The sequence below is a fragment of the Elephantulus edwardii genome, unplaced genomic scaffold (genome assembly GCF_000299155.1).
Source record: "Elephantulus edwardii isolate Elephantulus edwardi_28Jun2011 unplaced genomic scaffold, EleEdw1.0 scaffold00131, whole genome shotgun sequence".
Classification (NCBI taxonomy): Eukaryota; Metazoa; Chordata; class Mammalia; order Macroscelidea; family Macroscelididae; genus Elephantulus; species Elephantulus edwardii.
This window is the reverse complement of record NW_006399881.1, coordinates 3,392,029-3,406,240: the sequence shown is the minus strand read 5'-3', so window position 1 is coordinate 3,406,240 and position 14,212 is coordinate 3,392,029. Positions and strand designations below refer to the sequence as shown.

Genomic DNA, 14,212 nt, shown 5'->3' with positions numbered 1-14,212 from the left:
GACATATTGTGAGGAGAGATCGGTCCTTGGAGAAGGACATCATGCTTGGGAGGATGGAGGGACAGCGCAGGAGGGGAAGGCCCTCTATGAGTTGGATTGATTCAGTGACTGGGATAATCGAGATGGGAGTGTCAGAGACAGTGTGATTGGCACAGGACAGAGCAGAGTTTAGGGCTGTTGTACATAGGGTCGCTATGAGTCGCAAGCGACGCAACAGCACATAACAACAACATCTGTTGCTGCTGCTGTGTACCATCAAGTCAACTGACTCACAGCGACTTGCACTATCCTCACAATCTCCCCCACGCTGGAAGCCCATTGTTAGAGTCACTGTGTCGATCCATCTTGTTGATAATCTTCCCTCACTTTCTCTGACTCTCCATCTTTCCCAGCAGGATGTCTTTTTCCAAGGTCAGGCCCTTCCTGAAAATATGCTCAATGTATCCAACACAAAGTTTCACCATTTTTGTCTCGAAGGAGTACCCTGGTTGCACTTTCTCAAAGACAGATTTGTTTGTTCTTTTGGAAATCCAAGAAATACTCAGTGCTCCTCTTCAATACCACACCTAAAGGTTTCGATTCTTCTGTCATTCTTATTCTTTATTCAACTTTCAGATGCATAGGAAGCAATTGAAAAATATCATGGCTTGGAACTTTAATCTTTAAATTGATATCATTAAAAGATATTGATACTATATATTATTAACTATTTAGTGGAGGATATTAATATCTGTTAAATTCTGTAGCTCTAAAACAATGAATTTTGTAAGAGCACATAAAATTTGTATATGTTCATATACTCAGTTGAGGTATTTGGAAAGAAGTTCTCAGAAATATTTTTATGGACTATATATGGGTGATACTTTTAACATTCCGAGTACTTTTTTTATTGCTTCAACTTTCTAATTAAGTGTGTATGCATGTTTATAATCAAGGAAAAAGCAATATTTTCATTGGAGGGGAAAATGTCTCCTTGTAGATATGAGCTGTTCTTATATCTGCTTTAATTTTATGCTTCCTTTCAGCTACAGAGGTCCAGAGGGAAGACCATCAATTTTAGGAAAATTAACTTCCTCAGGAGCTCTGGTGGCACAGTCTAGGGAGCTGCATTGCTAACCCTAAGGTGCTGCCTCCCTGGCAGCTCAAATCACAGCTCCACGGGAGAATAATGGACAATCTTGTGCAATTTATAGCCTCTAAGAGCCCACTGGAGGGTCAGCTATGGGTGAGCACCAACTCAATGGCAATGAGAGAAGAAGAGAGACTGAGAAATTCTTGTGGCCTCCAGTGTAGTAAAAATCCTGTTAGGATCTGTTCAAAGGGGATTCTTTGTACCAGGAAGGACAGAAGAGGGTAGCAGGACAGCTGCAACACCACCAGGCCCTTCCCACTGCTTTTCAACCACAACCCCTTGGACAATGTGTTTAAAGAATCTTTGTGCTTCCTTGAAAACTATCTACTTTGTACTAGATGTGGGAATTAGGGCTATGAAAGTTATCATAAAGCTATTTTTATCTCAAATCCACAGGGAACTTGGTGCCTTGCTCAAAAGAATGCTCATGGGATGGGGTGGGGGTTGGGATATCATTATTCGATCTTTTAGATACTTCCTGTGGGTCTCACATCATGGTCACATTTGCCATACACACACACACACATGCACCTCTACAGATTTTATGAGAGCTGAAACACCCATGAAAGCATGAACCTGAAACCATGAAAAATACCCAAGTGTTTCTGCTTTTATTCTGAATATATTTACAAAGGCTCAAGACCATTCTTTACCTGTCTTATGTAGCGGAGCTGAGATTCCGCAATTCCATGAATAAAAGGCTCAGGTGAAGAACCTTTTAGGCTTCCATCGTTGACCAGGTGGGCAGCCGAACCCCACAGCATTTCACGGACCGATGGAGCATTCAAGTCTACATGGAAGTCAGCTGAAATCTTACAATTGTTCCTTACATCAAAGAGGGCAAGATTGATAAAAAATGGTTCAACCTGAAAACGACAACAGTGAGATTTTACTACTGTAGATACTGTCTGGGTGCAGGACTCCGGTGGGAGGGACACAAATTTAAAAAGAATGTGAAGAGAAAAAAAAAATCGCTCAAGCTGTTGTGATTACTGTTCCTTTTGGAGGTCAACCTGTAGCTAAAATTACATTGTGGTTCATTTGCATACAAGAAAGAGAGGTCAAAAAAGAAAAGACTTTATAATATTTAAACTCTGGTCTGTATAAATAAGTTCACACAGTACCTATTCAAGAGGAAACACCGAGTAGAAATGAGAAGCATTATTTAAAGAGTATAAATTGTTCAGTGAGTAATATTCAATTCCCTTTGGTAAATGGAATTTACTTCAAAAGATGTTAAAATTATAAAGCAAAAATGAATCTTCACTTTTGATACATGGTAACTTACAAGACTATATAGTTTGTACAAGCTAGCATCAATCAACATCAAGTTACTTGACAAAAGCTTTGCCCCATCAGCAGTTTTGGAAGGCATGCTTTCTCTCCACAGATGGCATCTGAAAGCTGGTCACACAGAGACATTTCATGCCAGATGGCATAAAGATTAACCCTTTGCACACAGAAAGTCTGCTAGTATTATTTCAGCCAATTTGGAAGAAAATCAATCACCACTGTCGGTATTTCTCAAGGACAAAACTTGGACCAAAAAGCGAAGGTGGACATAAAATGTCATCGCTTTGAACATTTTACACTTATAGCTTCGAGTTATTTCTCAGCAACTCAAAATAACCAGTGACAGGTAATAATTACAATATTCTCTGTGGAACAAATGGGATCTACTTGATGAGAACAGTGAATGAGTGAGGAGAGCTGGCTGCACAGCATCTGCACCCCAGCGTGGCTTTGATGTGCCTGACTCATGGATATGAACCAACTTCACAGAAGGAACCATATCCTCTGGTCCAATTCACAATTTGGAGAATTTTCCAGGTCCTGGGGAAATACATGCCCCTTTAGAAGCTCAACTCTGCCATTCTGATTAGGTTAAGACTTTCATGTATCCTCTAAAATATGGAAAATACCCATATTTTGGCAAAAGAAAGAGGATAAAGTTCATCCCTGAAAAATTTCTCGTTATTACATAGAAATGGCATTTTCATTCAATAAATGATATGCTATTTGTTATTCGGTGCCACTGAGTTGACTATGACTCATAGAGACTCTATAAACGACAGAGTTGCACTTTGCCCTACTACCCTGAACCATCCTCAGGTTCTCTGAGATACTCAACTTCACAGTTAGGGACACCGTGTCAATTCATCTTGTTTACAGTCTTCTTCCTCTTTTTCTGACTCTCCACCTTCCCCATCATGATGTCTTTTTCTAGAATACATACATAAACACAGATGCATACAGAAGCATCTGTGTGCATGAATGTACATACACAGGTGTATATGTGTGCGTATCTGCTGTCAGGGATCTCCGCAGAGTGCTAAAGAGCAATGATGTGAGCCTGGAGACTAAGGTGTGCATGATCTAGGCCATGGTCTTTGCAACTGCTTATTATGGATCAGAGAGCTGGACAATGACTAAGAATGACAGAAGAAGAATCGATGCCTTCGAGTTGTGGTGTTGGAGAAGAGTGTTGAACATATCATGGACTGCCAAGACAAATAGGTTTGTCCTATAGAGGATGAAACCAAGTTTCTCCCTGGAGGCTAGGATTTTGAAGCTCCGTCTCACACGCTTTGGGCATGTGGCCAGGAGGGACCAGTTCTTAGAGGACATCATGCTTGGAAGGGTAGAGGGACTGCACAGGAGAGGAAGACTCTAGATGACATGGATTAACACAGTAACTGAGGTCATGGGGGTTGGGGTCTCAGAGACAGTGAGAATGGCTCAGGATAGGACAGGGTTCAGAGCTATAGTTCATTAGGTCCCTAGTGACTTAATGACACATAAAAACAACAACAAACAACAAAGTACGTATTTATACATATATATACACACACAAACATTGCTCTATATCTACCTACCTCCCACACACGTATATAAAATATGTTTATAAATATATAAATTCACTGTCATTGAGGAAGTTCTGGTAGCCTCGCAGTAAGGAGCTGTTCTGCAATCCCAAAAGCAGGCAGTTCAAATCCATCAGCTGTTCCATGTGAGAAAGATGGGCACTCTCCTCCCATGTGACTAACTGCCTCTAAAAACCTTCTGGAGGGCCAGCTATGGGTTGGTTCGGACTTGACAGTACACAACAACAACAGCTACCACTGAATGGATTCTGACTCACAGTGACCCTCCATTAGGTTTCCAAGGCTAGAATTCTCAACAAGAATAAACTTTCTCCCGAGGAGCAACAGGGATGTGTGCAGGTGTGTATACATAAAATCACTATTTATCCTATACAGATAGTACACAAATGCACTGGTTCAAGAGGTGTAAAAGGAAAGAAATGGGTCATACGTACATTTGTGAGTGGTCCTTTTGCATTGTCTCCAACTTGACCCAAGATATTAAACGTTAAATCATGGCAATTTACCAGGAAACGCTTGTTGCACTTTTCTTCAAATGGCTTTATATCAGGTTCAATTCCTGAAAAGTCTAACCTCTAAATAAAACAGATAATGAATTATTTTTTTAAAAAAAAAGCATTAATGCAAACCCCTGAGTGACAATGGCAACGCTAGTCATACTTCACATAAAATTTTAATACAATAATTTATTTATATTTTTTCATTCATCTACATTCTATTTCAAAGAATCATTCATATACATTATATTTTATATAATTACTATAGATCTATGCCTATTATTACCTGTCTTTCTGAGCTCCTATTGAATCTTTCCTATTTCTTCACCTCCCCTGCCTAAATCTCCCCCCACTGCCATTTGTTCATTCAGCAGGTCTTTGTAGAACTCTTGCAATAAGGCTCAAACACACAAGGCAGTGATAGGAGACTGATATGAGTCAAAGGCAAAGCCACAACTTGGTGTCACGTCCCACAAAGTCCTACGTGGCAGAATACCCCAACTCCCCTGCCATCTATCATGCTAGTCTGTTTCCTCTGTTTTCGCCAAGAACCTCTAGAAGTACAAGGATCAAACCCTTGGCTGCTAACTGAAACGTTGGTGATTCTAACTCACCAACTATTTCGTTTACCAAAAAAAAGCTATGTAAGGGGTGAAAAGACCTGCTCATCTGCTTCAGTAAAAAGTCTTGGAAATCCTATGGAGTAGCTGTACCCTGTCCTATAGGGTGGCTGTGGCTTGGAATAACCTTGTCAACACCTAATAACCTTGCTCCAGCTACACAGGCCACCATGTTATTTTCCCAACACATCAAGTGAACCCTTACCTATCAGGAACCCTCTTCTCTGTCCTCACTTCTTTCAAGTCTCTGGGCAATTGTAACTTCAACCAAGACCTTTCCTTAGCCCCTGTATGAAACTGCATCCTTTCTGATAGTCTAATCCGCATTTCCCTGATTTTGGTTTCAAGTGTTACTTTTCCCAAGTTGTTTCTTGTGGAAACAATATGTCTGTCCCATGGTGGCATGGAGTCTGTTTCCTTTACGAGCTATTAAAGGAGGCAAAATTGACAGTACTGGGAGTAGGTGATGAAAAAAAAATAACACAATGGTCTCCAGGTTTGGAAGACCTGGAGAAAATGGTGCTGAGCACTCAGCTGTGAAATAAAAATGCACAGCACATTTAGGATGAAGGCGAGTAGAGATGATGAACTGGGACTGTGATGTTTTGACACTGAGGTGACTTGAAACATGGGAGGGGGTCTAGGCTGACGATCTGGATTTGGGAGTCAGGAGATCGAAGGTGAGAAGGCAGTCAAGGCTGGAACCCCAGGTCCCACACACGTCTAAATGGTAAGTGGAAGGGGAGGCATCTGCCTAGGAAACAGCTTACCACTAAGCTCAGCTTCTCCCAGAACTGGGGGAGGTGCTCTGCCTGCCATAAAAGGTTATTTTTTCAAACGCCTGGTATTTCAAAATAAAAGAAGTTAAAAATATCTTGGGAGTCAAGGAATTTCTTTTAGCCGGGGAGGAATCTGTCCCCTCCTCAAAGAAAACCCCTAGAAATCTTCGTAGTTCATGAAGCTCGGGCAACCCAAGTTCATTTGTTTATTTTGAATATCTAAAGAGGACTTTGTCCTGCTCACAAAAGGGATAGGAAGAGGAGATTGTGAGAGCATTGACTGTACTTGCATTAAGGCCAGAGACATGGCAGGCGGGAAATGACTGGGAGAATCAGAGTTGAACAGATTGCCAAAAATGGAAGACTCGGGCCAAGAAACACAAGCATTTTCTCAATTACCTCAGTAATTCAGGCCAAAACAGGTATTGTGCCTGGAGAATCCTTAGATAATTATACCTGTCCTGACCTACCATGCATCACTGATAAAATTTTCCTTCAACTAGCCTAAAGTTTGTTATTTGTCCCTGAAAAGGGGGTCTTTTTTCCTCTTCCTAGTTTATTTCTCTACAAATGAAATACAATTGTGTTGGACCAGAGAGCCCCCTCTCAAACACTTATCTATCTATGGAGCCAGTTGATGCAAGTCATTACCATGGAAATCAACTCTTATTTCCGCCTATTTATCTGCTCTCTTTTCTGCCTTAACTAAGACAGTGGAATAAGAAGGAAAACTGGATCAAACCTTTTCAGCCCTCCCTTTTTCCCCTCTGAGACACTCAGGTGTGAAATGCTGTGACATACATACAGCCCTTCCCTAGGAGTTCAAAGTTTGACTCATCCCTTCGAGCAGCCAAAGTTTCTTAATATCTAAGAAAACACCTCTAAACACAGTTCTTTGGAAACTGTGGCCCAAAGACAAGCCCAAAATGATGGAGCGGGATTTCACTTAGAAAAGGCTCTCAAGGCCTGACAAAATGGGTTTTTCTGTGGTGAGGCAGCCTTTCATAATCAACACTACATTAGTTCTTTTGTTCCTAAAGCTTCTTTAGAATTGTGAGCTTTCCTCTGACTGGAGCTCATTGATAAAAGAACGCAAATATAAAATCAGTTTAGTTCCATGACCACAAAAATACTACACCACAATTTTTTTTAAAGAGACTGGGTTTAGTTGCAACCACAGTCAATTGGCCTCTTTGTATACAATGAAAGAGCTTGACATGTCCAATTAGAGCCAAATCAACCAGGGGAATCAAAGGACAGAGCATGCTTACAACAAGGCTATTTCTGAATGGATAGCTTAGAACTAACCCACTCGAGTTCTGCTACATTCTTTTATTTTTTAATAAACTCTTTTAACCTAAAGGACCATATAAAGCTGCGACTGGGGGTGAGGGGTGGGGAATGTAGTTAATGCCTCCAAATAATTTTATACCCTCATATGATATTTTGAGAAAGGAAAAAAAATTTGCATCCCTTATTGACTAAATATTTTGCCACTTGAAATAAAATAATGTTTAAGAAATTCCATGATGTGTGAGATGAGATGAAATCTCCCAAAACTAGTGCCCTGGCGTAATTTTTAAATCTTAATCTTTGAGACAAGAATATCCCCCCCTATACATTAATTTAGCTAACTAGTAAAGAATATTTTTGCCTTGAGCATTTTGCACTGTTAAAGAACTTCCTATTTGGGATAGCAATTCAATAGACAGGAAGTTTAGGGGCCAGTGAGTTCAACGGGGGATGCACAACTCAGAAAAGGGAAGCGAGAAGGGTAGTTGTTGATGGTGGTGTGTGCTATCAACTTGGAACCAATCCATAGCCAACCCTCCAGTGAGTTTCCAGAGACAGTTAATCACACGGAAGGAGACAGCACAATGCAAAGAATATAAACAATGTCCCTGAATTATAAATGCAGAAACCTTTGACTCGGTGGATGTTATGCTGTGTATATTTTCAATGACAAAAAAATAAAATTAGTTAAGACATTAAATAAATCAAGGGAGCTCTGGTGGCCTAATGTTAGGGAGCTATGCTGCCAACCCAAACATAGTTCAAATCCACCAGCTGCTCTGTGGTAGAAAGATGGGAAATTGCCTCCTGTGAGACTCACTGTTTCTGAAAACCTGCTAGAGGGTCAGCTCTAAATCGGTTCTGACTTGAAAGCACATTACAACAACAAATAAATCAAAGAGAAAAACAAAACCACCACCAAACACTAGCAGTCTTCTCCAAATTATTTCACTTTCTCATTAAGGAAAATGACTTGTGCTGCTTATATAAGGCATACTTTAATATCCTAAACAAATGTTTTAAATTGGGAATCTGATATAGGGGAGGGCAAAGACAGAACAGACCGGAAAAAAAAATCAGTCTTCCTCAAACAATTTCACTTTTCTGTGAAAATATTTTTAGTTAGGAAAATGTCCGTGATTTTTGTACCCTATATATTCCACCCATTTGAAGACACTGAAGAATTCATTAGGAAGTGTCATGGAGTTAAAAATATTAACTGGTACTATCTTAGTACAAAAAGTATTTAACTCTCATGAAAGAGGCTAGAGTACACATCTGCAGGTAAGGCCTATATCACCCTCCATTTAAAGAGGGATTATGACAACCATGAAAATTACCCCAGTTTGACAGGGCCACATAAAAAAGTGTGAAGAAAACTCTTCATGTGAATCATCTGACTGGTTGTTCTTTGTACTGAAGATAGATATAGAGATAGAGATATAGATATATAGATGATATAGATATATAGAGAGATATAGATATAGAGATAGAGATATATATAGATATATATCACCAGATCACGATAATATTTCACTCAATCACTTATTGCCATCAAGTTGGAACTGACTCATAGCTGATCTTTCAGTGGATTTTCAGAAGCTGTAAACCACATGAAAGGAGCTTGCCTATCTTTCTCCTATAGAACAGCTGGTGGATTCTAGCTGTCTGCCTTTAGGTTGGCAGCACAAGTCACTACCCACTGGGTCACTAGAGATCCCTCAATTGTATTTAATAGGTTGAAAGAATGTGGAAACCATCTTTAAGAACTCTGTCCATTTTGGAGAGTGAGATGAAAAGAACAGAATACTAAGATATGTTTATGTGGTCTCAAACTATTTGTATGTGTGATGCTCATTCTGAGGAAAGAGTTTAATTTGGAAGCTATCTATTCAAAGTAAATGAAACAAATATAAAACCAACCATATTCCCCAATGATGCAAAAGTCTAGTCATTCAACCTTTCAAAGATGTGATTTATCTGAATAAGCAACAATTCTAAGATGTCTGAAACAAATAGATCATTAGTACCTGAACTTCTGAATCAAAAGAAAAGAGATTTTGTCTTCCATCTCCTCTACTGAGTTTGTTTAGCTGTTCAGTTTCTCGTCCATACTAAAATGGGGGAAAAAAAAGCAGTATGTAACAGTAGACCAAATGTTACTTCATTTCCTTCAAAACTATGTTAAACATTGTTCAGATATATAGTTTATGTGAACTGACAACCTGAGGAAGTCTCCAAAACATGCCATTCTTCATTTCCATCTATCTAAGATGCTTGCTGGGTTAAGGTGTGATATAGTGTTGTCATTATGACCCACAACAGTCTATCTGTCAAACTCATAAATTAGCATTTCTTCTAACACTAAGAGTATTGCATTGTGTGCAGCTGCTGTTGTGTACCGTTCAATCAGTAGTGTGCAGTAGGTAAAAAAAAAAAATCTCATCCAAGAGACTTGGGAAACAAAGGAAAAATAAGCAGTGGCATTCATCGAGAATATTGTACATCGATGTATATCACCGATTGTGAGGATGGTGCCAGACAGGGCAATGTTTCTTTCTATTGTAAGCAGGTGCACTCACTATTACACCTCAGAGAAAACAACACAGCACCTAAGAAAAATAACCTCCTATTGTGAAATAGGGAGCTCTGGTGGCCTGGTGGCAAGAAGCTGTGCTGCAATCCCAAAGGCACTCAGTTTGAATCCCACCAGCTGCTCCACAGGAAAAGGATAGGCAATCTCCTCCCATGTGAGTAACTGCCTCTGAAAACCTGCCGGAGGGTCAGCTATGAGTCAGTTCTGACACAAGGGTACACAATAACACTAGTAAGATATGCAGGGCCCTCTCATGACCTAGTGGTAAGAACTGCACTGCAATCTCAAAGGCACAAAGTAGACTCCTACAGCTTCTCCGAGGTTGGGTAATCTCCTCCTGTGTGATTCACTATCTCTGAAAACTTGCTGGAGGCTCAGCTATGGTCAGTTCCGACTAGATGGTGCACAACAACAGTCAGATATACAGGGAGCTCTGGTGACATCGTCCTTAGGAATTTGCACTGCCAACCTAAAAGCTGTGCCTCTTTGGTTGTTCGAATCAATCAGCGGCTCCCTGGGAGAAAGATAGACAATCCACGGCCATGTGGATTTACAGTCTCAGAGAATCTGCTGGAAGATCAGCTTTGTGTTGGTTCAAGTCATCAGCAATATGTTTGAGGTTTTCAGATTTTTTTTAAGTAAGATATACAAGAGAATTAATCTCTATACTATTAAAATGGACTAATTTCTAATGCCATGTGGTTGCTGCTATTGTTGTGTGCCTCTCAGTCAGAACCAACTCATAGCTAACCCTCCAGAAGGTTTTCAGAGGCAGTAAATTGTCTGGGAGGAGACTGCCCATTCTTCTGCCACAGAGCAGAGTAAATAACTCACATTATATCTGCTAACCAAATGCGTTAAGTGATGAAATTCATATGCATACACATGCATATTCATATGGAGAGAGCATGTATTATTTGCATATGAAATTACCTTGTGTAAATAAGATTTGCTACAAGGTGCATAGTGTGCATCAATAGTGCATTGAAAGAAGAATGTTTATTTTATGAATGACACATAGCAATTAAATGGCATAAGACATAGATAAAACTCATAAAGTCCCTATAACTTGGAGGGACTTTTCTGGTGGCCAGTAAAGAAAGGCTTTTCCAAACTGTCTGTAGGCACTTAAGCATATGTCTTCAGCAGCACAACTTTTCTTCCACAATTTCTACCTCCTTTGCTAATTTGCTGTGGTTTTTACTTAGAAATGACATTGCCAAATGGAGTCAGGTCAATAAAGCTTTAATAGCGAATCCTGCATTGTCTCACTTGATGGCCACTTGCCATAGGGAAGATATACCTTCATCAGCTCCGGATGCATGCTTCTCTCCAAACTGGCCATGATGTTCTCGGCTTTTCCTTGGCTGCTAGTTTCATCATCTGTAAATTCATTAAAAACAGATGTTTCAAACCATGCAGACCGTTACTAATCACCTAAGAGAAACATTTAACTATCTCTCCCACCCCCACTCCCTCCTACCAGATTTATTGCAAAGAATTTTTTATTATGAAAGCATAGGGAAAAATTTTAATGGACTTTTGAAAATCTGCCATGAATTTCCTATCTACTTTAGGTTGGTTGTATTTCATGTGTCAAAACCCAGGTAGCAGCACGGCTTAAAATTATCTATCACCCTTCAGAGTCATTTGTAATCAAGAAGCAGGTCAACATTCAACATATTCACCCTGCACAAAGAACACACCCAAAGATTAAAGGAAAGGGACTTGAGTTCAATAATGAATCATTAAAAAATTCTGACCTTGTGCTGTTTCTACTGTCTCCTTTTTCTCTTGCACTAAACTGTCGGTATTGATCTGAATAATCTTTTTCAATGTTATCAACCACTCTTCCATTTCCGGCTCTGTTTCAGCAGCCAGATAATGGCTATACTTATCTAACATCTTGAGTTCAAAAGCATGACGGCGCATTTTAGGGCACTGGAAGAGGAGGGAAGAGAGAAATGTGTTCAGTTAGTTGAGTTGCCCTCTTAATATAAGGTTTCATTCATTTATTTATTTTTACCTCGGCTCAGTGCATATGTGCGTCAATACTTTCATGAAATAATTGCTTCTTTCAACAAGAAATATAAGCTCTAAAATGACAGGCCATGTCAAACACACCTTTTTTTCTCTCCCTCAGTCCCAAGGACTGTGCTATATGCACCAAGCAGGAATAAAATACCACTTACTGAGCAAGTATTATCAAGGAAGGCCTTTTTGCCTTATTCCTGTTTAGAAGAATGAGCTAGCACCATGAGATGTACACAAAAGCTTTAGTATTTGCATTCTGCTTAAAGTTTTGCTTGTATATTTATGGAAATGTAAAGTCAGCTCTTAAAAACAATATTAAATATGACTTGACACAAATCTAATATTAGCTTTACATCTCAACATAAAATGTATCATAAAATGAAACACAGTTATCTAATCCACAATCGGATGGAATTACTGAGATCTAATTCAGATGCACATTTATAAAAGATATACCAATAGCTTAAAAGACTGTAGTGGGTTCCCTTGAAATTGTGAAATAATAAGAATAAGGATGTGACTTATCCCAAATATTAGCACATGAGAAAAAGAAAAGCCTCTTTTCCTCAAGTTTAAAGACTCATTCGTTTACATTACTTGCCTCTGCCTTCTCGCCCTCCTAAAGAGCTCAGCAGGTACTTTTAAAAAAAAAGGCTCATGAATCAATAATTTCCCACTGCATGGTCATTATTCAAATTCTATCCAGAAGTTCCTCCTCTCATCTTCAAAGTGTAGTGAAAGATAGAATTTAACTGCTGGGGCAGGCGATGAAGATTTATGCATTTGGAAATATTTGGAAAGAGACTCATCAATGTTCAAGGAAAGGAAGAGACTCATTAATGTTCAAGGAAACGAGACCTTGGGAGAACCATTAAGGAAGGTCAGTCCCAACAACAGTGAAGTGAGATAAGCTAGATGTTGCGCAGGGAGCTCTGGTGACAACAAGCTGCACTGCAATCCCGAAGGCACATGGTTCAAGTCCACCAGCTGCTCTGCGGGAGAAGGATGGGCAATCTCCTTCTGTGATATTAACCTGCTGGAGGGGCATGTATGGGTTGGTTCTGACTTGATGGTACACGACCACCAGCACCACCACCACCACAACAGACGTACTGTGTCCGCCTTCTCTCATTAAGATAAAAAAGCTATTACAAAGGAAAGGAAAAGATCATGGAGATCTTTCCATTTCCTCAAGTGTGTTCTCATTTGATCTTCACAACACAACACGCTTGTTTGAGCTGGTGCAGAGAAAACGAAAAGAGCAAACTGTTGCCCTTCAGACTATTCTGATTGATAGCAATCCTGTAGGTTGCAGTTTAACTGCTTCGGGAGGTTTTCATGGCTATAATCTTTCCAGAAGCAGATTTCCAGGCCCTTCTTCCATGGGACGGCTGGGTAAGTTTGCACTGCCGGTGTTTTAGCTTAGCAGCTGAACACAAACTATTTGTGCCACACAGGGATCCAGAAGAGTAGATGAGCACCTTACCAGTTAAGGTTCAGGTATGCTCAGGTTGTTGAACCTTCTAACTTTTAACTCAGTCCAGTTCTCTTTCTATTCCACTATGCTACCCTGGCTCTACAAGTAACATCTCCTAGCTCAATTTCCTCTTTGGATAGTCTCTACCTAGTTCCTTAGGGCACTCTGGTGGCCTAGTGGCAAGAAGCTGTGCTGCAATCCCGAAGACACATGGTTTGAATCCTTCAGCCTCTCCACGGGAGAAAGATGAGCAATCTCCTCCCGTGTGATTAACTGCCTCTGAAAACCCGCCAGAGGGTCAGCTATATGTCAGGTTCCGACTTGATAGTAACACAATAATCTAGTTCTTAGTCTTTTTGTTCGTGTCCTCTCAGTAATCCCAATCAACAAACATTTGTCAAATCCCTACTGTGTGCTAAACAAAAATATAGGGGTTATGGAAAGTAATAAGATATGACTCCTCAAATTCAAAATACAATGTACATAATGAACCATAAATTAGAGTGTGATTCAGCCAACATGGGGCTCTGGTGGCACTGTGGCTGATACACTGAGTTACTAATGAAAAGGTTGGCAGGTCAAACCTAACACCTACTCCGTGGGAGAAAGATGTGGCAATATGCCAATGTAAAGACTTACAGCCTTGGAAACCCTATGGGGCAATTCTACTGCATCCTACAGTTGATGGCAGTGGGTTTGGTTTGGGTCAGTTCATATGCTGAAGGGAAAAGCGAAGTGGTAGCACAAAGGAAGTGGAACTTAATTCCACTTGAAAAGCAGGAGAGTGAAGAAAGAAACAGAAGAAAATTCACTGTAGAAGTAGTATTTGAGCAGAGTCTTAAAAGATATGATAGCTAAAGGGAACAGAAGTAGAAAGTATATACCAAGAGGGGGAAAAG

The 14,212-nt window shown here is 40.0% G+C and overlaps 1 protein-coding gene across 1 annotated transcript in view; it reads right to left on the bottom strand.

Moving 5' to 3' along the window:
* DOCK11 (dedicator of cytokinesis 11) overlaps nucleotides 1–14,212 on the bottom strand; it is a 241,697-nt gene that overhangs the window by 124,214 nt on the left and 103,271 nt on the right. The window contains exons 8-12 of the mRNA XM_006893767.1: nucleotides 11,566–11,743; nucleotides 11,106–11,185; nucleotides 9,237–9,320; nucleotides 4,452–4,592; nucleotides 1,786–1,998 (exon numbers count right to left, since the gene is read on the bottom strand). Coding sequence (XP_006893829.1) covers nucleotides 1,786–1,998; nucleotides 4,452–4,592; nucleotides 9,237–9,320; nucleotides 11,106–11,185; nucleotides 11,566–11,743 — 696 coding nt within the window. The remainder of the gene's footprint in view (nucleotides 1–1,785; nucleotides 1,999–4,451; nucleotides 4,593–9,236; nucleotides 9,321–11,105; nucleotides 11,186–11,565; nucleotides 11,744–14,212) is intronic.